This window comes from Enoplosus armatus, chromosome 21, assembly GCF_043641665.1.
Source record: "Enoplosus armatus isolate fEnoArm2 chromosome 21, fEnoArm2.hap1, whole genome shotgun sequence".
Classification (NCBI taxonomy): Eukaryota; Metazoa; Chordata; class Actinopteri; order Centrarchiformes; family Enoplosidae; genus Enoplosus; species Enoplosus armatus.
In genome coordinates, this window is record NC_092200.1 from 14,617,575 (window position 1) to 14,642,617 (window position 25,043).

The following is a 25,043-nucleotide window of genomic DNA, read 5'->3' on the forward strand; positions in this document are numbered from 1 at the left end:
TGTATACACCCTCATTGCTCTCCTGTATGTGCTCTGTTGAGTGACCATGAGTGTGTGTACACATTCTGTATGAGTGTGTGTATGTGCATGTGTGTACCAGTTTGATTGAATGGGTAGATGCTACTTGAAACCTTAATTTTGAGTGGAGTTGCTGCTGATCCCATCAGCACTTAAGCTAAGCTAAGATAATCAACATACATACACACACTGCATGCAGGCACATATAGGATGCAAAAAAAGTAAAATCCAGTTATCCATTTAAAGTGCATTTAAGGATTTTTCCTTTTTTATTACAACACTCAGGATACATTTTTACTATTTGAAATCAACTTTTCAGAGGCCACCCATTACTGCCCCAAACCACCGCCGGCTTCGATCTCCCTCAGTATCCTCAGCCCTACAGTGAAATGAACTGCCATAGTTAATTCTCAAACTGATCCCTCTCCTTCTGTCTCCACAGAGGGAGGAAGCGAGAATGAGTGAGGCTGAGAGACGGGTGTGGGGGTGGGGGGGTGAGAGACGTAGACGGAGAGGGAAAGCGAGAGAGTCAGAGCCACCCCAGAAGGCTGAGTTAGCTGTGACAGAGAGTGATGCCCACTTCTCCTCCTTCTATCTCCACCATCCTTTTCTTTCATCATCACTTTTTAAATCCTGTTCTTCTTCTTCGTGCCATTGTGAGACGAACACATACACACACACGCACACACACACACACACACACACACACACACTCCACGCCCCCTTCGGATGATGATTCATCGATCCCCTTATCGCATCAGACGACTTGATGGGCATAGTAAAAAGAAATTAAATCTTAATTAAATTTTCATCTTTGACAAATTTGTCTCCGAAGAGCTGCCATATGCTCACTGGGTTCGAGGGAAAACATTGAGAGTGAAGGAGACGTTTGGAATTGGTGTTGAATGGGCTTGAAAATTGCAAAACAGCACAAGGTGCATTTCTCTGTCAGCCTTTTGCATTTTTTTTCTATTCAGCAGGGATAGCCTTGCTTTCCTATAGATTTTTCACAGCGTTATTGCATTATGGATTTTTTCCCCTCCAAGACAAAGTATAATAATGCACTTTATACTAAGACTGTTTTTCATCACTTGCAGGGCAAAGGGAGTGTGTGTGTGTCCTTGTGTAGTAGTTATGAATGTGTGTGTGAATGCTTTGAAGAGTGAGTGTGGAGGTCTGGATGAGCACCTGTGTGTGTGTCACCTTTTTTAATAATGTGCTGTCAATCTGGGCTCTGGGAACGGCTATTTCACTAACCCTCCCTAAGTCTCATAACACAGATCCTCCGGGAGGGAGAATAAGTCATCAGCCGGTGGCCGAGAGTCCTCGAGCACCGCAGAGGAAGGCAGAAATCGCAGCGGATGCAATAAGGGTGCAGGGCGGGACACAACTTTCAAAATGAATGCCAGCACACTCAAACTTAGAGCACTGCTGCTCATTGCTGTTTTAGTAGATGTGTAGCAGGCAAACCGGCTGCTACGAATCCTGTATTTATATATTGTATGCAGAGGATAATAAGAATGGGATGACGCTGACTGTTTTTATTTCCTCATTTCAGTGCCACTAAACTACTGTATGTAGGGAGTACTGTGTGACACTGTGTCCTTGATTTGTTCATACCCAAGGAACAGCAGCTGTTGCTTTTGTCTGTTGGGGATCCAAATTAATAATAAACAGCAAGAGTTTGTGTATGGGTTGTAGAGAGAACCCTTGAAAAGAAAGAGGAAATGGAGATTGTATTATATACTTGGCATTCCTCCTTCTAGTCAGGGCAAGTTCATTTGTATTGCCCAGTATCACAAACAATGGGCCTCACGCAAGAACTTTTCGCATTCTTATCCTAAATCTTGTGCACTCTCTTCACTGCACAAGTTGTTGTAAATTGCTCGTTTCAACTTGATGAAAGCCACCTGTTCATGAGTAGGTGCGTCTTCATGAGATTGGCTCATTAGCATCAACAGCATAAATTGCCATTACGTACATACGTTTCATTCACAGAAATGTCATATGAGGGTAAAAAGAAGACCTTCACACTGCAGAGCTCCAAAATAGAACGTATTTAGCGGAATTAGTAGTCATATTAGTGGACCCAATACAATTAGAATATATTAATACGTATTAATCACTAGCATGTACCACTTACTAACACATCTGTTCATACGAGTGGTTGTTGCACAAGGCCCACATCAACAAAGGTTGAAAAGAAATGAATGACGTGGCCGCTTAAGTATTTTTTATACAGTAGTTTGGGTGGAAAATATAAGATTGAGTCATGAGGAAAAATCACTAACACTAAAAATTATGCACAATATTGTATATAATTTGTACTATTTTATTTTGCTTTGTTCGTTAATACCTCCTAAAACACTGTTCTCAGTTACAGTTTCATCAAAGCAGTGCTTATTTCATGAGGTCTACAAGTCACTTCCCCTGTTGAATACAGGTGGAAAAAAAACACACAAAGGTAAAGTGAACTGAAACCCTGACCCTGAGCACTCAGTTTGTTCACATACAGAGCGTGCATGGTCTTTTCAGTCAAAGCCCTGTCTTGATGTCGTGGGTGTTTTTGTAAAGGAAGACGGTAACGAAGAGTGAAGTCAGACACGGGGCTTCTGCTGCTGCTTACACCTGCTCTGACATGGCAGGACTCAGGTTGTTGCCAGACTGACTATGCTTAGAGACTGTAATTCTGTGTAGTGTGGATGCATTTATCGGCTGCGCTTTTAAGTGTGTGATTTCGCTATCAGTGACCTGCTGACACTGTTCTCTTTGTTTATGCGGTTAACCCATTACTGGCATCATTTCTCATCATTTTGTAGATTTTTTTTGTTTGATTGATTTGTCGGTTCCAGCTACTCCTGAGAGGATTTTAATGTCAAAATATCCCAATTTCACAGCCTTGGGATGCATCAGAGTAGATGGTTCGTTTCACACTAACTGAGAAGCTTTAGAATAACTCTAAAATGACATTCCGGTCTTTGGTTTGGACACATATGTTTCCACAGGACACGACAAATCAAACATACGCTCTCTTTGCTTCTTTGCCTTTTATCTCTTTGAAACGTCGCTAATTGCTTCACATTGCTTTGAAACCTCACAACTCAATATCTCACTATGAACGTGGTGATCGTCAGAAGTCTCTGAGATGAGACACAGGACACTGCTAATTGGGATTCATCTATTCCCTTAACATTTGTTTGTGTAGATGCCTTAGTTATTCAAATTCATAATTGAATGGGAAATCTTCATTATTTTGTCCAGCGCTTGTATTTATACCAATACCAGCTCTGTCGTGTGACCCATCCTTTGAATTACTCAACATGTCTGTGGTGTGTGTGTGTGTGCGTGTGTGTGTGTGTATGTGTGTACTCACAGATATTAGCCGTGCCCTTGGGGATGGGCAGGTAGGAACCAGCACTCCACGCTCGCCCCTGGTAATTCCTCTTACAGCGGCCACAGTCGGGCCCAGTGGTGTTGTGTTCACACTCACAGCTCAACTTCTCTTTGTCATACACACAGCTGTTGGCGTGAAGGTTGCACTTGCACCTGTCAAGGAGGGAGAAGGGTGGTCGGGAGGGGTGGGGGGGGTGGAGGTGGAGTTGAAAGAGGACAGCCACGTCAACACGAGTGAATTTTCCCCGCCGCTGAATGAAAAACAGACAGCTTTTATTTTGTCGGAAAATGCGGCTGAAGGGCAGCGTGTCCTTCACTACCGGTGGCATTGGAACACAGTCAGAACAGCTAAAACAGTTGCTTCTTCAACTTCAAGAGGAGCTAGTTCAAAGGCGATTGCACAAACAAATCTGGCATCATTATTTCCTCCCTTTTCTTTCTCCCCCCTCCCTCCCCCTCTCCTCCCTCTCCTTCCACTCAGGAAGGTAGCTCAGTTTTAATTGTCCCACTGGAGGATGCATAATTGCGATAAGGTCACAGTTGATGGGCGAGGGAAGATCAGGAGGGAGAGAGGGACAAAGAGGTGCGAGGGGAGGCTGAGGGAAAACAAGCCAAGCTAAATTGTGGAACAAGCACTGGGAGAATGACGGCACTGAGGCTTGTAGCTGTGCAGGGTGACGAACAGCTCAGAGTTAGCCAGAGGGCGGCGTGGAGCAACGGCATGGCGATGTTCGCCATGACAAATTAATATGAGATGAGATCTTTGAAGCATATTTTCAGTTTGGAAAAGAGGGATTCCCTTAAGGTGCACTAAATCCTCCGCTCACATCCTGCTCACCAGAACCTTCATTTAACAATAAACTCAGCAAATTCATTTTTCTGCTGTGGCTAGATGAGCATTGAGGGGATATCTACCTGTTAAATGAATTTATGATCCTCATGCAACATAAAGTACTCCGAGGAATATAGAGAACTTTGAATTGCTAGACCTCTTTTTGAAGAACTTTTCTGTGTGAGACTGAGTGGATTTTCTCTGCAAAGGTCGTGATAAAGCTTTGTGACAATGCATTTCAAGGTAGTCCGATGGGCTTTAAATAGTTTATTTACATTTAAAATAGCGGAATTCTGAATTTGTCTCTGACGTGATGTAATCACAATTACAAAGGCAAAGTTCTGTTCCTTTTCACACAGTGTTTCCCATATTTTGTCCTCTCCCTGTCTATTCCTGTTGTACTGGTGTCCTACTACAAGAAGACTACTAGAGTTTAGGCGAGACCAGAGCTGGAATCACTCACTGCTTGACATCTAAAGCTGAAATGTGATACGACACACGCCCAAAACATCAGCACGCGGATGCTTGATTCTCAAAGATAACCTTATTGTTTCCAAAGCGTGCCATGAGTCACGATCCAGTGCCAATGCCAACAGTGGCTGCAACTTTAAATAAACACTGGGAATCTGACTTCCAACAGGCATGACTCATCGTAGATGAATGGAACCGTGGCTGTGTTTGTTTATTTTAGGAGGAAGTGCTGAGAGGCAGACAAAATGGTACTATTCAAGTCGGCCTCCCTCCTTTGAGAGTGCCCTTTCATCCAGCAATTTTTTTTTTTACAAGGACCCAGGTGAAAGAAAGGCAACTTTCCATTCGTTCCTCAGGCAGAGAGAGAGAGAGAGAGAGAGATGGAGGGAAAGGTGTTGAGGAGGGAGATGGCACAGATAAAATACTCGGGTGACAGCTGGCCTCTTTCACCCTTCCCATTCTGCCTCTCCACAGCTTAGCTTGATCCTCGAATAAATATAATAATTTGGAGGGAAAGCACTCAGCACTCCTTGACCCTGATACTCAACGTATCTGCTATTTGCCACAAATTCAAGGGCTCTGTGCTGACTCGGGTTTGGAGCTGGTTACGTTTTGATAAAATACTCAGAGGCTATTGAATCTGATATGGACACTTTTGTCTCTGCTTGCTTATTTTAAAGACCACCACAAACATTGTTCAAAACATTTAGGCTTCTTATGAGGCTTCTTATTTTTAGCCAGCACTGACCCTAGATTTCACTAGTTTAAATTTAGTGATGGGCAGTAACACACTCCTTAGTAAGGAGTTACAGTAGTGTAATTCAAATTTGAAATTCAATAATTATATTACAGTTACCATTCCCAGTAAAGCTCTGTTACTTTGACATTTCGGGGGACATGCATTATGTGGAGTAAATAGCTCATGAAATATAAGGTGTCTAGACTACACCTGTTATTTCATCGTGTCAGATGCATTTTTAAACAGCATTTCATATTTTATGCTGCTCATCTCATTTTCAGGTTGTAGCTACAGGATGTGAACAGTAATTAGGCTGGTGCTCCAAACTGTAGTGTTTCTGCCTTCAAAGCCAATGGAAGCTGATATAACATATCTCAAACTAATGTTTGAGCTTTGTTTTTAACTTTGGTTACAAATGTTAAAAGTTAAATGGATCCAATAAGGAATTTTGGAAAGGATTCGATCAAAATGTAAACCACTTCAACGTCCATTAGTGGTTGAATCGTTGTTCAATGTGCCGTCTTTCCTTCTCTGTTGAAAAAGTCTGCCTTGTGAGTGTGTGTGTGTAAGAGGAGTGGGTAGGGAATGCGGTGTGTAACGACTTCATATGAAGCCCTTTGTGGTGTAACCTTCAGCTTCTTTTAACCTCGCCAACATTTTAATCAGCGTCCAGAAATGGTAGCGCCGTCGGCATTATGATGGAGGCCGCTAGTGAGGCCCTCAGGGTCTCATGCCCACCAGTGCTGTTGCGCTGCCAATCAGCAGTGGCTCCTGAATGTGGACACCAGGGGAGGCTCCCTCGCCGCTGCACCAGCAACGGCAGCTTCAGAGAAGCAGCCAAGTAAACGTGTATTTAACAGCATTTTAATAGCAAATTTCCTCCAGGGCTCCCTATACGCACATTGTTGTGTCTTCATTTCCTTTGGGGCATGCTTCACTTTGAAAGTTCTGTGGGTTCTCGCCCCCTGACTTTCCATCAGTCTTTGTATCATTCTCTTAATATCTCTCCTTCATCCACCTATTAGTCTGTCATTTTTAACTCAGCTCCAGCATCTCCTATTAATAAATATTCATAGGGATAAGGCATCTTTGTTTTTGTGTGGTGCTCTCAAAGTGATATTGCTCGAGGCATTATTGAGTGTGCCAGCTACCGCCTGTGAGCTAAAGGTCCTGATACGTATTCATAAAATTACCCATGAGGTAATCAAATCGCTAGAAGTTTTGGTTCCATTTTGTCTGAGAGAAAGCAGCAAACATATTCTTACATCTGACGAGAGTTTAAAGTTCTCCTTGAAATGTGGGGGACAGGAGATACTGTTGGGGCGCAAAATTTTATTATTTTTTGTTATCCTGGTGGAAGCGAAGCAGCCCATTGAGACTTAGCTTACCTGGAGCAGTGTGTCTGTGACCTCTGCAGTAATGGGATTCTGATTGACACCATGGGTGCAGACGACATATTGTGCCATCCCACTGATGATGCCAGCAACAACAAACAAAAACAAAGCAACCCAATGCCCTGCTTCACAGATAAAATGCCCCTTTCCTTTCCATCACTTCAGCCGTTATCTACATAATTCCATTCAGCCAAGTTCATTCCCCGACATCGCTCTATTTTGCTCATCGTGGCTTCAAAGCCAAAAGTATCAGCCACTAATTAATAGTAATTATCCATAATCCAAGCCTACAACATCCCCAACGTACAAAGCTGCTGATCCCAACAAATTGAGCAGACTAAACTCAACATGGTCCTTAAGTGGGTTAACTAAGTGAAGCAATTAAATTTCAATCTAACGCCCAGGTGTTTTCATACGCAAGCCAAATGGGTCAAACAGCCGGTTAATAAACGCTTTTTTTTGTAGCTTGTGTCTGCATTCAGGGTCTGCTGTAAATGAGCGACACACCGGGGGTTGCAAGGGGCGGGCAGTGGGGTGGGGGAAGTGGTGAGGGTGGTTGGGGGGGGGTTCAGAGAAGACTCCAGCTTAATTATGTGTGATGAAAATGAGATAGAAACACAGGAGTGGCTGGTAGAAAGGCCTTGAGGTGTGTGTGTGTGTGTGTGTGTGTGTGTGTGTGTGCAGGTGATCTATTGTCTGTGGAATGGATAATTGTACAACACACGCAGAATGAAATTTACTGTACTGTAATATATTTGTCCCACCTGATCTCCCCAGACACACACACACACACACACACACACACGTTTATAGCGATCTACACTACTGGGCTCTTCTCCAGTGACGATGGAGCTTGCAGCTGCCTCCTGTATTGGCTTAAAACAGATCTGCCCACCTGCTAACGTGTTACCTGCTAATAGCCCCCCCCCTTCGGCCTGCAGTGCATTGTGGGAAGTAGAAGGAGTGAGATCTCAGCACCAGCTCTCTTGGGACGGACCTCAGCCCCCAACCTCCCCCTAATTATATCCTTCTTCGCCATCCGTCCTTCTGCTCTCACTAGAAAGTGGGCAGTTAGAGAAAAGTGGAGGCTGTGGGACAAATCACGGCAGATTCTCTGTGTTACTCTTAAATGTAGATTTTTGGTTCAATTTGTTGGCATGAGAAAATACATTTACAAAGGCACAGCATGATGAGACATTATAGACCTATTCAGTATGTACATATACGGTTTCTGAGATAGACAGATATTGCTGCAGAGCTTACATGTACCACCTACGGTGGGTACATTGGCTGTTTGGGCGAGTAAACTGTTTTCATTACAGTTCATAAAGATGCAACGTACATGAACAAATGACTTCACGCAGGGGAGTCAAGTCTCTATAGAAGCTACAGACATATCTGCTTAGTTGCACTGCCTGGCTGTGCTCATATTTACAACAGCACATAATGGAAAAGTGATATGCTATCAAGTAGCCAATTAAGTCTTGCAGTAGCACACACAGTAGTGACCCAGCTGCTGAACTACGGCAGCTAGCTTAAAAACTGCAGCATTTTAAATGATTTTAATGATTGTTTTGGTGAGCTGATGAGGGGTTCTTGTTTCTGTTGTATGTTCCTCTCAAAATAAGTCATTATAAATGTAAAAAAAATAACAAGATCTCGCAAAACTCAAATGGCATGACAATAATTATCTATCTTATCCTCTACTGCATCCACACAATGTAATCTTTGTCATCACACTGCAAGTTCAGTTCATCTCCGGTTCCCTGCGTTGAGGTAAATGTGCCGCCTGCCTGCAACAATCCGTCCGGGCCATCCATCTATTGAATCCTCGGCATTACTAATGTATGGAGTTGGACATGCTATCCAAGCAGGAGTCAATCAAGAGGTCCTTACTGCCTGTGACATGCCAAGCCAGCTCAATACAATCGACATGCTGGGCCTCACTGATACTGCTCTCAGCTAAAGACTATTGGCTGCGGACCCAGCGACAGAAGAGGCTCTGCGGAGGAGGGAGAGAGCTCCATCACTGCGGAGGAGGAGGAGGGCACTGCACAGATTCAAGGCGAGGCCAGGTGGAGACGTGACATTAAGCGATCTTGTCATTTCATAAGCGACATCACTGATTGGAGCCCTTAAAAGAAGTAACTCCCCAAAGATCCTGCAGCATTGATCGGTTTGAGACGGTAGCTAGTCCACAGACTGTGGGGGTCAGACTGCATTTGACCTCTGTGTGTGTGTGTGTGTGTGTATGTGCATAGAAAGAAAGAGAGAGCATGTGTAATGCCTCATCCACAGCCACACATTTTCTCAAGTATCTGTTTGGTGCTCTGTATCACCAATTTATTCAACATTTTTTTAATCTCCTGCATGCAAGTGAAATGACACTACAATGTTAACTGAATAGCAGGGAATGTGGAAAATAATAAAAGCCACTACTTCTTAATTAACTTCTGTTATCTTGTTGCCGCTTGCTAATGTCACTAGCCATTAAACTTTGGCAACCGTCTTCCTCGTTACACAATCCCGATGTCTGGAGCAGACATCTCCCATGGCTAAGCCCACCAGGGGCCAGAATCTGAAACCAGGGTAGGACCCAAAGAGCAGGTGTAATTACAGAAAATGTTGGCAGTTTCCCAGCTAGCAGAAGGGTTAACTCTTAGCGCTCTTAGCATCTCTTTTCCCTGTTAAACCCAGAGCGAGGGTCATTAATAGCTCTGGCGGTTACTGTGCTCACTGTTGTGTTGAAAACATGAGCCCTGGATAGACCAGAGGGGGCAACGTTTCCACTAAATTAAATGAGAGGCTACATGGTGTGTGTGTGAGAGAGAAGAGAGATGAAGATTTAGAGAGAGCGAAGAACTGGGTTTGTGTGTGTTTATATCTGGGCCATAGGTTTTGTATTTGTGCCCTTCATAACGGCATTTCAGGTTTTAGGATGTAATGAGTCAGAAAGAATTTGTCTATATTTGATATGAGGCCATCCCACACAAAATTATAAATAAGGGGCACCACTGAAAATTGCACGTTTTGGTTAATGTATTATGTACTGCACGTCATCCCTACAACGTAAGTCTGCAGAATATAGGGGGATAAATGGGAATTTATACAAATGGTCACTGAAACTGATTTATTGTTGCAGATTGATACATAAATGTATTTACATAAATGTATTTATGATTTGACATGTAGGAAAAGCAGGTGCAAAATGTGTTGTTTTATTGAGCAACCAGGGAGGAGAGTGATAGAGAAGAGACTGAGAGAGAGAGAAACAGAGAGAGAGAGGAATAGAAGATTAAAGAAACTGGATGTTCTTATTACAATGCAAACTATTTCAGTGACAGAAACGAAGAATATTGCAGCAAAGTAAAAGACACACTTTACAGGAGCTGTCCCTTCAGCACCACAAACCACAACACAGGCCAACAGACCAGCAGTGCATTCATAGTAAAATAAGGGGAAATTCTTTTTATTTAAAATCTTTTAAATTTGAGTATAAACCCCTTGAGATGCAACTTGAGACAACATTCAAGCGATTAATATGTGAATAAAGAATATTGAGTAAAAGGCACAAAGTGCAAGCTGTCTGTTCAGCTCCACAGAATAAGCCAAAAGACCAGCAAATTATTAACAGCAGTCTGATCTGGCTTTTTATACTTGAAGTCTTGTCAAATCAGGGACATGTAGTCTAAACATTTTCATACACATGTAATTCAAGGAAGCCTTTTTAATTCAATCACTGACCTTTAGCAGAAAAGCAAAAAAAAGATGGGGAGCTGTTAAATTCAGAAAAGTGAGAACATTTAATATGCTAAATATGTGCATAAATACAGGCACTTAATGGCACAAAGAACACAGAAAAGGGCTTAATAAAATAAATATAGTAATAAAAAAACAGCCTTCCTTCTTGCACTAAGCATGTGTGATTGGAATTCCAAAATAGGTTTTTAAAACCAATACTGAAGTCATTCTTTTGCTCCGTTTCTTTCCAAATATGCACAATACACATCTTAAAGTTACAATACAATACAATTTTCATCATATCAAATCCAATTTTTGATACTATTTATGGCTGGCATTTATTCTGGTATGGCCATTAAATGTATGTACACTCATTAGTTACCTACATTTATAGTACTTTGCATTGCCAGTGGCGGGGTCCGCCATTCCCATACTGGATTCAAATCGCATGCATGTGCACCAGGGATTCATGGGAAAATGACACAGGCATGTACTGTATGAAATTTGGAACAGCGACATTGTACGTCATTTGAATAAATACTTGCTACAAAATTAGCAGTGACATGAATTTATGCGGCTCTTGTGGTAATTTGTGGACAGCTTAGTAAATCAAACCTATGAACTTTGGCCTGGCCATCATCTTCACCATCATCTCCGTCATCACCCCACATCCCCACTGAGTCATCGTGCTCCAGTAAGTTACATTACCTTGCTAAAGGAGCAGAGGTCTGGAAAATTCTATACAGCACTTTTTCTTTTGTTTGATTGTTATTCTTTTTCTCTTTTGTCAGTTGCAGCTCTATTGTACGCTCCTGTTCTGCTTGAAGGCTAAAGCACCATCTGATGGCCATACATAATGAGCGCCCGCATTCATTCTCCAAAAGATAACTCGCTCAGAATCGCTTTTCATGACTCAATGATCACATTATCAAGCAGTTTTTATTCATCACTCCCTGTCGTCTTCAGATCAGAATCAAATATCTCGCTTGGCGAGGTTTAGGATCTTACCACATCAGCGCTGTCACTGTGTGTGTGTGTGTGTATTTGTGTGAATTAGACAAACAGAAACAGTGCGATGACGCTGTCAACACTACTCCCTCTGTTCGAAATGCTGTATCTGCTGCAGCTTATGAGGGGGAAATACTGCCATATGGTGTTTTCTTCACTGACGAGGCTCTCTTCTCATGTCACCCATGCCGATATGGCTAGCTCAGTGGGATGTCTGACTCATGAAATTATGGCCAACTCTTTTTGGTATTTCTGATTATGTACCACTTTACAATTCATCACTACTTTCTTTCACTTCAAGGTCAAGGTGAGCCCTATAGTTACCATTGCAGTTTTTAGTTCATTAGCGTGAGTTATCAAGTCTTACATATGCTGTTTTCACATCAATAAGTCATTATCACATTAATTTTAAGACGCACGTATTAAGTACTGTTATCATATCATAGCAGTCATTTCCTTCTACACAGTATTTTAATTCTCTGAATCGCTTTGTGGCACGAAAGGAGATTCTTTTATGGCACAAAACAGGCACTCCTATTGGACAATTCTGCAAAAACCTGCATTATTTTCGTTTTTCTTTCTTTTAAAAGTCTCGCTTTCTACAATATCTAATAGTTAATACAAATTTTAATTGCAAGTCTGTGATTCGAGACAAATTCTGAAACTCACATCTGCTACATACCCGTCTACCTCCCTAACCTCCACACCCTTGCCGTCCCCCTCAATACATAAAGGAAAAACTACTTCCTGTGTTGGCACTGAATGTTAGCATTGGATATAAGTAGTGAGGTGTGGAATCATCCAATATGGATGTAATTCCTAACAATACTGGGCTGAAACAGGAGGGTGAATTTCAGTGCAAATGGAGCCTAAGTTTGTTGTGAGTGAGTTGCTGGCAAATGGTGGAAGGAACAATGGGAAAATAATTTTTAACATGTTCACATGAAGGCAACGCAACAAGCAACATTCTTTTTCCAACATGAAACAACTGGGATCAATGAGGTGGTGTTGATTTTTAGAAACACTGGCACATTAGAGGGTCCTAATTCTCTCATACGCACATAAAATCATAACCCAATTAAATCTAAATTAGTATATTGGTTTAAAAACGCTATACATATATATCAAAATATTCTACTAATATAACCATATTAACAAGCTTACAATATATAATAAGTCACAGTAAAATATAGAACCATGTTTAAACTTCTGAGTGGAGTGTTTTATGTTTTTCCAGATGGCATTGACTATGCAAGTGTTGCCAACCACCCCCCCCCCCATCTCTACCAGTCACTGAATCCTCAGTGTGGTGGTGGGGGCTGCAAGTGAAGGAGAGGTCAATGAGGGGATTAGTCATCAAACCCTGACAGGAGGGCCCATTATGAGGGTGGCTGTAGCCTACAAAGACGGGGGGAAGACGCGTCGAAAAAGGCCTCTCCATTAATGAAATGGGTCACCACATGAATGTTGAATGTGCTCTGTCGACAGTCAGGAAGAGAAAATGCCTCCGATATGGCTGCTTTCTGCGCCCAAGACCCCTTTCTGGCACAATAGAGGGAAATTGGCTACCCTAACTTGGAGATAAAAAGGCTTTATGAGAAATCAGATCAGAAAATGGCTCTCTGTCCCCATTAAGACTGTCATGATTTTAATGGAAGTCAATGGTAAACAGTTGGTAATTAATCATTTGGTTTGTATGGGGATATTAATGTATGGATCATGATGGGAATCAAAGATGCTGCCTGCATTATCTGTGGGTGTGTGTGTCTGTGGGGATTTTAGATTGGATTCCTGCTGAACCAGATTTGGATTTATGGAATAAAATATGGGATAGATATTGCCTGGAGGATATGCACACACCCACCCACCCACACACACACACACACACACACACATACACAAACCTAACCTTAGTTGTGGAAATACTGTATGTGATGCCACCACATCCCATATACAGTATACCAGTGAAGCGTGAGTTGCCTCGTCACGCGCGGCACATCAGCAGCACAGTCGTCCAGTCCAAGACGCAGACGCAATTTGTTGTCTGTGCTGGCTACTAATAATGGTAAACCCATTTAGAAAGAAATCAATGCACAAACTATGACATCTGCATTATCAGCAATGCAGCACTCAATAAGAAAACAAGTGTATCAACTTGAAGTGTAAGTAAGTGTAAACTTCAGCATCTGAAGTGAAAAGTGAATGTTGCTTCGTCCCTGACAACAGGAAGGGGATTTGCTGAGGCAACGAGCCTCCTGTCCTCTGCTCCGCTGATAAAATCTCTATGTCACTTGTAGCTCTGCTCCTCATATCTCTGGACTCGCTCCACTCCTCCAGCCTGTGATAAATAGTGAGGGATTGGCTCGTACGCCTTCTGTGGGTTCAATGTCAGTGACATGGCGGCTTATCGCTTGATTTTATTTGTACATAAAGCTTTCAGTGTACTTGATTTTATCTCATGGCCGAGCGGTTCTGTACCATTTACTCCCAACAGGACTTGTTTTTTATGTTGGGTCGTCACTGGGTAATACCGACATCAGTTGCTTTCAGTAAGAGAAGGCACTACAAGTGAATATGAAAGAATGTGAAAAAATTAAGAAATATATATTTGGACACAATTTATTCATTTATTTATTTCACCCTGTCGAGTTTATGACCACAAGTAGTGCTACAAGGAAATGTTTTTATGAGTGTGTCCCCATTTAGTTTGAGACGATAAATATTCATGCTGCCGGTTTCATGTGACAAAACAAAAGAAAATGACAATTTCTAAATTAATTTCTCACATTACCAGCTGTTAACTTTGAGCTTTTAGAAGTACCTACTACGGCTATTATTGGAAACATTAGAATTAGAAACCAAACCAACCGACCTGGGAAAGACTTCCACCTCAGCAATTGTAAAGCACCATCTATCTCAAAAGCAAAGATTGCCACTTTCACCTTTCCACACACAAACTACGCCTTCAGAGGTTTGCATAGGCAGCCTCCTAATACTGCTCCAGCTGCAACAGCTTCTTTCAGACAGGGAACAACTGAAAGCAAACAATCTGCTGTTTGTGTTATGAATATTAAAAAATGAAATATCATGGGCCTGTACAAAAGTACAGTACAATAGGTTTAAGCTGGATTGTCTTCGGAAAAAGGGGCAATTCAGCAAACAGAGACTAAGCAGTCAAAATCCGTCCTCCTTTCATCCTGCCATTTGTATGTGAGCGTGATAGGCAGCGTGGGGGAAAGACAGAGGAGGTTTTTAAAAGGCAGTGAGAAAAATCTGTGCTTGGAAAAAGGTAGTTTATACATGGAGATAGTCTGGGACTTTAGAGTCCACCTTAACACTCACACTCCTATTCACCTTCTAAAGACTCACAGGATAAATGGAATCAGACAGATGCCCTTTTACACTGAGAAGAAATGTTTTGTTTGTTGTAAGAAAACACATTCAAATTAAAAGTGAATTCAAATCTTTTTTTCTCATAACTACAGCAACACTAAGAACTTTGCACGACTTGTTTTGCTTAATAAACAACTTTTCATTTTCTCAACATGGAGCCTTGGATACATGTTTTTCCTTTTTTTCCACATCATACTGGGTCTGAATGTTATTGATGTGATAGTGAGAGATATACATGAATCCCGGCTTTTACATAACACAAAATCACACGAACATCTAACATCGGCATACTAAAATGCTCACAATGACAATGCTAACATGCTGATGTTTAGCAGGTGTATTGCTAACCCTGGCCACTGTAGTTTAGCTTCTTCACAAATGTCAACCTCATGGTGGTGCTCGCGGAAAATTCAGACATCATGGATAACTGTACTGAAATTCTTGACAATCAATTCAAAGGTGGACCAACACACTGACATTGGCCACATTTTTAGCCATGCCAGCAGCGTGGCTCTATGGTTGGCATTCTCCTTAATTAGAGCTAATTAAGCATCTGAACCAAGGCTTGATGGACAGGAAACACATCAACACGCAGAATATTTCTGTCCCACCAACCGGGAATGTGCCCCATTTTTGTCCACTGCCATAAAGGACACAGACGTGGTCGACGATTGTCCGATGTTGCCAGCAGCCGTATGCAGATGGCTGTGCACAGGCAGCTGTGGCCTCTAGATATGATGCACTACGCTCCACTGCTGCCAACGCGACGCACCTCATATTCTGCCTCCGCCTATCATATTTTTCAAATCCGCCCTCTTCTCACATTTTTTCTTTTCTACCTTCACGGTTCACATGTGTATTGCTCGGGGAGGATTTTGCAGCTGGGAATATCCAGTTAATTGGATAGGGGGGCCTAGCTTCTGTATTAATACCGCCTCACATGGAAACACACCCACTACAGCTGTCTCTAGATGGGTACATGCTTGAATAAACGATTGTGAATGGTAAATGCTCCACACAAGTAGACCACTGGAAACTAATTCTACATTATTGTTATCATTATCTACATTTACAGCCTTTAAAAAAGCGAGACGTCAAAGCTGCATGAGGACAATAAGGGGACTGCAGGTGGCTTCGTGTTGAGACCAGTTTAAATTCTACAAGGACAGATGGAACTAATTCATCACACAAGGATTTATTTTATGTTTTCTCTTCGCCAGCTTGCACCGGCTTCTCAGCAGCTGGAGGTTGGTCCCAAAAACTTGAAAGATGCTCTGTTGTCCTGCATTTCTTTTCCAAGCCTTCTCAGAGCATACCAACAGGGTGAGTAAAAATGTTTTGCCCCAACTGATGAAAATGTCTTTTGAGCTCCTCCACTTGGCAGACTCAAGCAGGGAGGGCGTCAGCTAGACCCAAACCGAGGAAGGAGGATCAAAGGCGGAGAGGTAGAGAAACAGATCGGACAGACGTCAGGAGCAACAGGTGATGTAGGTGCTGATGGACGGAGGAAGAAAAGACAAAGGGGATAGAGAGGCAGCTGGGGCTGTTTGGTGGCATCTGAGGCAGCGACTGATTTGCCTTTTCAGTTCTGTCAGTAACAAGTAACAGATGCAAGGAGATACAGAGAGGTAAAGTGTCATATGGAGATAAATGAACCTTCATTTCAGTGACGTCAACCAAGGTCTCAGATGTATTTAGGACAAAAGTTACTCTTCCTTTGCCTGCCAGGTGGGGCACTGCTGGTTCTCAGTCCTCATATCAGGAGTAAACCCACCTATTCTACTGTAGATTTCTTTAAATCCAGTCAAAGCTGAATAGAGTCTTGAAACAAAGACACAAAATATTGAGAGGTAACCACGACCCTGCGATGAGAAGGGTGACGATATTTCAGCTGCAAACCACCAGTTAGTAAACCATCCTACGCTTCCTCTCCCGGTGGACCCGCAAGTGTGGGAAGGCAGCTCAAACTGAACTGACTCAAACACACAGTTTTCCCTGCACACTTTGAAGTGAGAAGGAGGATAAACAAGAGCAGGGAGGGGAGAAGGCAAGCGGAGGTCAGAGGATAGACTCGGGCCACAGAACAATTTAATTTGACAATGTGCGCGTGTTATCTAATCACTCCATTCACAAAAGGCCACCACACAGTCGTCAAAATAAACCATTTACCTTTCAAACAGTGGTGGAAAGTAACAAAATACATTCACTACAGTACAATTTTGCGACTTACCATTTTATGCTTCTACTCCACTACTTTTCTGAGGGAAATCTTTTACATTTCACTTCACTAGATTTATCTGACAGCTATGGTTACTTGTTACTTTACAGATTCAATGTTTTTATTTGCTTACAAAAAAGCAGTGTCTAATTGTGGCCCCTTGTCAAGTTAGATGTCATTGAGTTGTTTGTAGTGTCACCAATAACTGATTCACAAAAGATTAGTCAACAAAATGAATAGAAATTTGCATTCAATTCGTTTTTTCTTTTTTTCCCCAGCCAATTAATCATCTCTCCCTTTATGGCACACAGTCTGGGTCATAATGGTCTGATGAAGGCAATGTCATCTTAACGTGAGCTGGAACAGCATATGGAAACAGTGGCAGTGTGGACAGCAAAGTGACAGCTTGATAAATGAGGGCAGAATGAATTGGGTGTATGATTACACCCACTTTACAGCTCTGGCCTTTGAGTGGCAACCACATCACTACTTCTACTTCCTATATTTCCTCTTTGATGAGTCACCCCTGGACGCTCCACTTCCATTCCCATAATTCAACAGTAAATATGAGACATACATTACACAATTTGACTTATAGCTTCATTGGCGTTACCTTGCTTAACTCATTTTCGCTGGACCAACAAAAGGCTGCGGGTCATTTAATTACAGCCATAAAACTAACATGTGGCGTGGGTGTTAACAGATGGCCCAAGTTATCTGGACCAATCGCTTGGCCTGTCCCGCAAACATGGCCTTCTCCCACACAATGACTAATGCAGACTGCCGATTAAAAAAAAAAAAGGCTGAAATGCAGAGCACAGCGGAAGGTAAATAGATGCTTATGGTGGCACAGAGAGAGACAGACAGAGAGAGACTAAGGAGGGTAGACAAGTGGAATGACTTATTCAAGGGGGAAGTGGGCAGGAAGAAACATGAAATTAGCACAAATAGATTATCTGTCAACTACAGGCAGGCCTAAGAGCAAGCCAAGCAGTGTGGAGGGAGAGGGAGAGGAAAAAAAAGCAGATTGACTTCTTGTTTGTTCCTCCCTTAGGGGAGATTCGATAGAGCCATCACTCACCAAATTGCTGATCTGTAGTTGAAACAGCTGTATCCAAAGCACACATGCTCTGAACTACACGGCAATTAGAATGCACCAACAGTATGACCCATGCACTGTGGGAGAGATGTCTAATCTTTTACATCTGTTTTATTTGTGTACACCTCAGATGAAAGCTTTGCTTTATTGTACTTCTGGATATTAGTGGGTTGTAGTAGTGTGGACAACAATATAACAGAGTAGTAGGAATGCTTAAAGTAACAGTTAATACCACTCTCTTGAATGCTAAATATAAAGCTACTGTACAACCAGCAGCTGGTTATCTTAGCTTAGCATAAAGACTAGAAACAGAAGAAACAGCTAGTCTGGCTTTGTATAAAGGTAAAATAAATCTGCATACCAGCACCTCTAAAGCTCAATAATAAACAAGTCATGTCTTGTTTGTGAAATCTGTACAAAAACTGTGTAAAGTGTAAAAACATGTTGCACAGTAACCACCAGGAGTCAGGAAGTTACTGTTCCCAGCTGAGAAATAGCATCTCTAAAGTTGGCAAAATACTACAAAAATCAGTTTACTGTAAACCCGATGAAAGAAATAATCTTCCTGACTATAGAAGTTATCATATTGCCAGTTGCGTAGAATCAGTTTGAGAAACAAGCTCAAGTGTACAACCACTTTACGGAGAAAGGATGTAACAAATCTTTATTAAAGGATTGTTTTGACAGAGTGCAATGTTTGATTCTAAAAGAAAAGCTGAATCCACAGAGAGACCAATGTCACTGTGACTCTGGTCTCTACATATTCAACGATATTAGCTGTACACATGGGCTGTTTCCCACCACTGGCATGTGTTGTGAAGTGACCCACACCACATGTTAGTTTGATGGCTGAAATGCGTGTGTAGTGGACTGTTGCCAATGATTTAATAAAAAGAATGGAATATGAATGAAATAAGAATGGAAGAAAGTTTGTTAGTGCTCGTCTGTGAACTCAATGGACTTTTGTTCCGGGTTGGTGGCATCGTAAAGGATTTCAAGAGACTAAATACAAAGGCAACGAGTTGAGCCCACTCCTCCCTCTGTTTAACATCCAAAGGATCTTTCCAAGAGTTTTGAATCGCCAAAGTTGTACTGCGAGTGAGCTCAACCCTATCAGACCCAGGGAGAATTAAAACCAGACCGGGAGTTGTCCATGGCAATATCCAAAGATGATGGGGTGCATCGTCAGTGTGGAGATTCACAGTCAGTGAACAAGACTCTCTTTCCATGAGGCTGATGGGGAATCCAGAGCAGAAAAATGTTGGTGCATCTAATAATTCGCCCCTTCGAGTGAATTACCTACCTACCCTGCAGTCAGAAGTGACTGTGAACCCTTGAGGTTGTTTCTGACCTTCCCTGATAATGCCCAGTGGCACATATATGCTTTGGAAATTGAATCACAACTCGCACAGGTTCATGGATAAATTGGTGAACCAAACTTTACTTTCCGTATCTTCTGTTTTGCTGTATGCAAACAGGGTAGAAACAATTTGGAAATTTAGTTCAGGATATGGAGCTTACATTATTTCTTATGCACTGACAGCAGGAAACAGGTTTGCAACTAATAGCACAAGTCTGTTGCCAGATTGGGAGGTTACTTAAAACTTTGGCCTATAAAAAGGATTGTCCTTGTTGATTTCTGCAATTCAAAAAAAACATGAGGCATGAGGTAAAAGTAGTGCCAAAAATCCCAACAACAGTTTTTGCTATTAGGTGTATTTTTTTGTTTGTGGCGGGTTTTTTGCAGGTATGCATTTGGTGTTTATCCCTTGAGTGGTGGTACAGAAATGGAATAGGGCTGGGTCTTCGTATATAATTCAAGTCAGGGACCCAGAGCCCCTTTAGAGGCAGGTCTACCCTGCACAGGAGAAATAGAGCGAGGCAGGGGGCGGGGGACAGAGCCGAAAGAGAGGAACCGAGAACCAGAAAGAGATCCTTTAGTATCCTGAATCTTCTCCAGCTTTAATTACACTGTATTGATCACATGCAGGAGGGAGGAAGAGGAGGGGGAGATCGAGCAAAGAGGGAGAGACAGTTGGCCGAATTGCAGGCTGCAGTTACTGTAAAGCATGTAGAAAAGAGAGGCTGAGCAATTATGCCAAACTCATATGGCAGATAATTAGAAAATCCTCCCAACTCTCCGTACTTTCTCTGTCCACACACCCACTTAGCACTGCTGATACAATAAAACAGAGAGGGTATCAAATTCGTTTAAGTCACTGGGCTGTATGCATTGTTCACATCCATCTCACAGCTCCATGCTTGGTTTGATTTGAAATTCTTTGTATCGATTTTCTCTCCCCAGTGCCTTTGGTCTGGTCCTTCCTTGTAATCAGCCATAATAGAATGGTCATGCATGACACTTCGGGCTTCCCTGTAACAACTTTAGCTACATGTTACAGATGCAGAGAGGTCTGCCCCTGCATAGTTGAGCTTCTTCCTTTCCTTTTTCTATCTTTTCTAGGTTGACCTACTTTGGCAAAGAGCTTAGGTTCCTTTCTTTGTTTCTCACACTGTTGTGGCAAGGGCAGAAAATCTGCGAGCTTTCCTACTGTATTTGCCTCCACACCCCCTCTCACTCCTGATCCAGGCGGATGGCAACTGAGTCCAGCGCAGTGAAATATGCCAGACTCAACCTCACTGCCCCTGCAAAATCGCTCCCGCCGAGTCTCACAGAACTGTATTCCGGGGGTTAAGGAGCTTATGTCTCGTATACGACGCATGGAGAAAGGGGCTGAGCAGTGATTCGCCATGGGAGGGGGAAAAGGAGAGTGAAGCCTCTCTGTGTTGAGTGTATCTCATTATGACTGAACTGTGTGTTACCTTTGGTAAACAGTGGGGGGACATTTCTCAGGCGAGTGTCATTCTAAAAGCAGCGGGCTGGTAAACGACAGCGGCCCAATGGTGGCGCACAGCCATTGCTCAAATCTACAGCCCCACAGGGATGTATGAGTTCGGTCATGATTAGTCAGATAGAATAAATAATCTGTGCTTATGACAGCCCCCTTCATTTCAGCGGGTGTTGAATGGATGCCCCGTCCAACTCTTTTGTGTTAGTAAATTCCCTCCAGTTATTTTTGCTGAACGACCTTCTCAATCACAAGAAAAGTCAAAAATTCAATTTCTGAGCGAGGCATTCATTATCATAGCCCTTTGTGCTCAAGGGTACCTGCCCATTTACAGTGCATTAGAGCAATGTGTAGTATGGCTGTACTCCATTTTAATGGCATATTAAGGAAATCAACAAATTAGAGATTCATTAAATAGCTTGAAGGCATTTGACAATATTAATGCAAATAATGTCACAGCAGAAAACATATTATCACAGTACAACTACGTATTAGCCAGTGTAGTATAAACAATTGAGGTCTAACTAGTTTTTATTTGATTACCTGACGCTAATCCTCTCACTTAACCGAAAACTTTGATTTATTTTTTTCACACAGCCACATTGGTTACAGCATGTTTGCTGTGACTGAGCAGGTCACTACTGATGTTTCTATTTGTAATCTAGTCTATCTTCAGGCCGAGGCACACTGTAACACAGCCACTGTTGTGAGCCACAGTGTGGCACAATTTTTAAGCTGTTGTGACATTACGCCACTCTGTACTGTATTGCGATTCTCTCATGTGTGAAAAGCAAAACAAGAGTAATTAAATCTTCACCCCTACAACCATATTCACATCTGTTAAATTGAAAAAGCACTCAGTGTAAAAACAGATCCACTTAAGTCTATGCCCCAGTGACTCTTGTAGTAGTCATCAAGAAGCAGGGGGAAACTTTTGTCGGCCTTTCCGCTAAAGGTATAATGGCGTCTTATTTTCATGTTATATGACCCTCTATGGATTCCGTAAATCAAACACTAATTACAACGTGCAGTGACCTGACGGCTGAAATGCTACCTCCAATGTCTTCCATGAGCGAGTAGACAGCTGAGTGAATTTGCTGTCCAAAATAGAGTGCTTCAGCAAGCCGTAAGCAGCTTTGTTAATTAAGACATGCTGACAACTGGTGAACTCTGCACATCATTATGGATCCGCTGCCTAATTGGAAAGAATGGTAACAGTAAACGCATTTTTCTTCACTATTGGGTAGCTGTACTGTTGCGGCAATAAAACCACAGAAAAACCACTGAGGTATCAACTGATAAGAGTCATCATTACATTATCAGTCCTAAACGTGTTAGAGAATTCACATGGCTGGATTAACTTGATACTGATACCCAAGGGTTAAAATTTCTTGTCGGACCTCTATCGATCCCGGGGCAAATTGATTGGGGCAATTTCCTTTCAAATTTGGTCTGGGGCCCTGGAGCATTTACTGCTATGCCCAGCTGGTAATCCAGCCTTGAGTCCACCACATGGCATATGTACAGAAGAATTCAGGTCTTACCTGCCCAGGACTTTGATGTCAGAGATGGCATAGAAGTATCTGGACAGGTTGTTCTCGTCCACCATTGTAGCTCCTGTAGCAGGTCGGAGCAGACGGATTCTCAGGTCTGTGATGGTAAAGAAGTCCCTCAGGTTCTTGGTAGTGTCCAGTTGGCCATAAAGCGAAGCCATGTTGTGGAGCCGGGGCCCAGCAAACAGCGCAAAGCGGTCTTTGATCTCAAAGCGCACTGTTTTATCATACTTCCACACATAACCTCGTGAGTAGTCCTCAGTGCAGATGATGTCCAGCAGGGTATGCTGAGTCAGGTCTTGCACCGTCTTGGGTTCCATGGTGAAGGCGTCCAGGCAGTCAGTGGCATAGAACTGGTAGGGCTGCCAGGTTCGTCCATAATCCAGAGACTTTTCTAGGACCATCTGTTCAGGCCTGCCTGATTCAAAGGTGAGGACGATGTCATCGGTCAGCTCGATGGTCTTGTTCCAAGATAGTGTGATGTTGACCAGGAGGGCCTTTGGGTACTTCTTCCAAGATGTTGACTGCCAGAAGGTTGTGGGGTTGCGGCCCTCAATGTCGAACATGAGCTTCGGAGGGTGGGCGAGTTCCTCTGTGCTGGCGTCACATTCATTATTACACATGTAGGGGTTCTCCTACATAGAGAGAGAGAGCAGAGAAAATGAAACAGAGAAGGAGGAAGAAAAAGTAATGGAGAGTTGTTAAGTCTTGACGAGAAACAACAAGAACAAATTAGGCCATTTTCAGAGTTGATTATGAAGAGAACTCAATGTAAGCATGGCGTTGTATCTCTCATATACCACCATGGCATTAGGAGAGTGATTTAGGGATTTGTGAATCATTCTAAGCTTTACACGAAACTAAAGCTGAATCACAATGAGGGTATCATGTCACATGCTCTGCTGGGTGCAGTGTGCAGCCATATATGAATATTTGAAGCCTCGTAGCTTTATGTTACACATTCATCTTTAAAGAGTCTGCCAACACCTCTGTTAACTCTTGTCATTACAGCGCATTTCCTCCTCTCTTTTGTCACTACACCATGTCACTACAAAGATCATGTCATATCATTCCCGGTCCTGAAATTAAGATGTCTGTTTTCTCCTGCTCTGAAACTGATTTGATAAAATGAATAGCTTTGAAAAAACTGTTCGTTTTCAGTCATATTTTTGGGTGAGCTCTTTGGGACTTCAGGTATCTTCCGTTGCTCTTGTACCTTATTTATTTTTTCCAACTTGATTCATTCATTACACTGAGTAAATTCATTAAAACAGGTTGTGCACCTGACTTCACCGAAATATTTTGGACCATTAATCAGTTCCATCAAAACTTTCATGGAGGGCTAATACATGTCTTTTTTGACCTCTCATGTCTGAATTTGACTCGCGGTTTTTAGAGTTTCTTTGCCATCTTTAAATTCATCCCCTTGCTTGAAGGAGGTCTTTCTAAAAACATTTGTCCGATTTACCACAAATCATTACCAGGCAATGTTCTCTCCTTGCTCCCTGGGGGCTCCATCTAGCTGTCAGAGGGAGGAGGCACTCCTCCAAGAGGACCTTTCAAGTGCTACAAGCTCCAATTTATCAGGACAAGATAATCCACTTCTTGATTAGGTGGGAGATGTCACCCTGTGCGTGTGTGTGTGTGTGTGTGTGTGGAAGTGAGTGTGGGGATGTAGTGAGGAAACGTAGAGGAGCAGACCTCTGATGTAAGACAGTCTAATGAAGCGGTGAGGCAGAGATCGAGTAAGTTAGAGGGAGAAACAGCTCCATTCGGCTAATAAGCTTTGCAAGTTTTTCCCCGTCCTCCAAGGCAAGGTGACAATGAAACAGGGCTCTGTCAGGCCTTCTAACTGTTGAAGGGCCCCATTAATATCCTGTCTGGACCATCCCCTACAGGCTTCTGCCAGCGCTGGACAGCGGTGGCTGGGAGGAAACGGAGGAGGAAGAAGGCAGACTGGCAAGTGGAAAATTCCACTTGGGCTTTAGTGTACCATTTCATAGTGGGAGGTTAGGTGTGCCATTAACTGCAGCATCTGGTGCACTGTGCATCCACAGACAGATGTGTAATAACTCATATGCGACAGCTATACTTGCTTAGGGGGCGTGGACAGTCTCTAAAAAACACACTTGGCATTCAGGATGGCTGACTGTGTTGCTGTGGCTTGTTGGAAATGCGCATTCATCGAGGGAGACCTAAAACTGTTATTCAGTGACAGTGGAGTGCTCTGCTAGGAGCACAGGTGTAGGTTTGTGAGGAGAGAGGAGAGCATGCCCCCATTAATTACAGTTAATCATACTGTATTTCTACTGTTTAATACTAACTGAGTACTCTT

The 25,043-nt window shown here is 42.6% G+C and overlaps 1 protein-coding gene across 2 annotated transcripts in view; it reads right to left on the reverse strand.

The window, feature by feature from the left end:
* Window positions 1-25,043, reverse strand: part of ntng1a (netrin g1a) — an 81,964-nt gene that overhangs the window by 23,650 nt on the left and 33,271 nt on the right. For both annotated transcript variants that reach the window (XM_070928367.1, XM_070928366.1), the window contains exons 2-3: window positions 22,700-23,343; window positions 3,392-3,564 (exon numbers count right to left, since the gene is read on the reverse strand). In XM_070928367.1, the coding sequence (XP_070784468.1) occupies window positions 3,392-3,564; window positions 22,700-23,343 (817 nt within the window). The remainder of the gene's footprint in view (window positions 1-3,391; window positions 3,565-22,699; window positions 23,344-25,043) is intronic.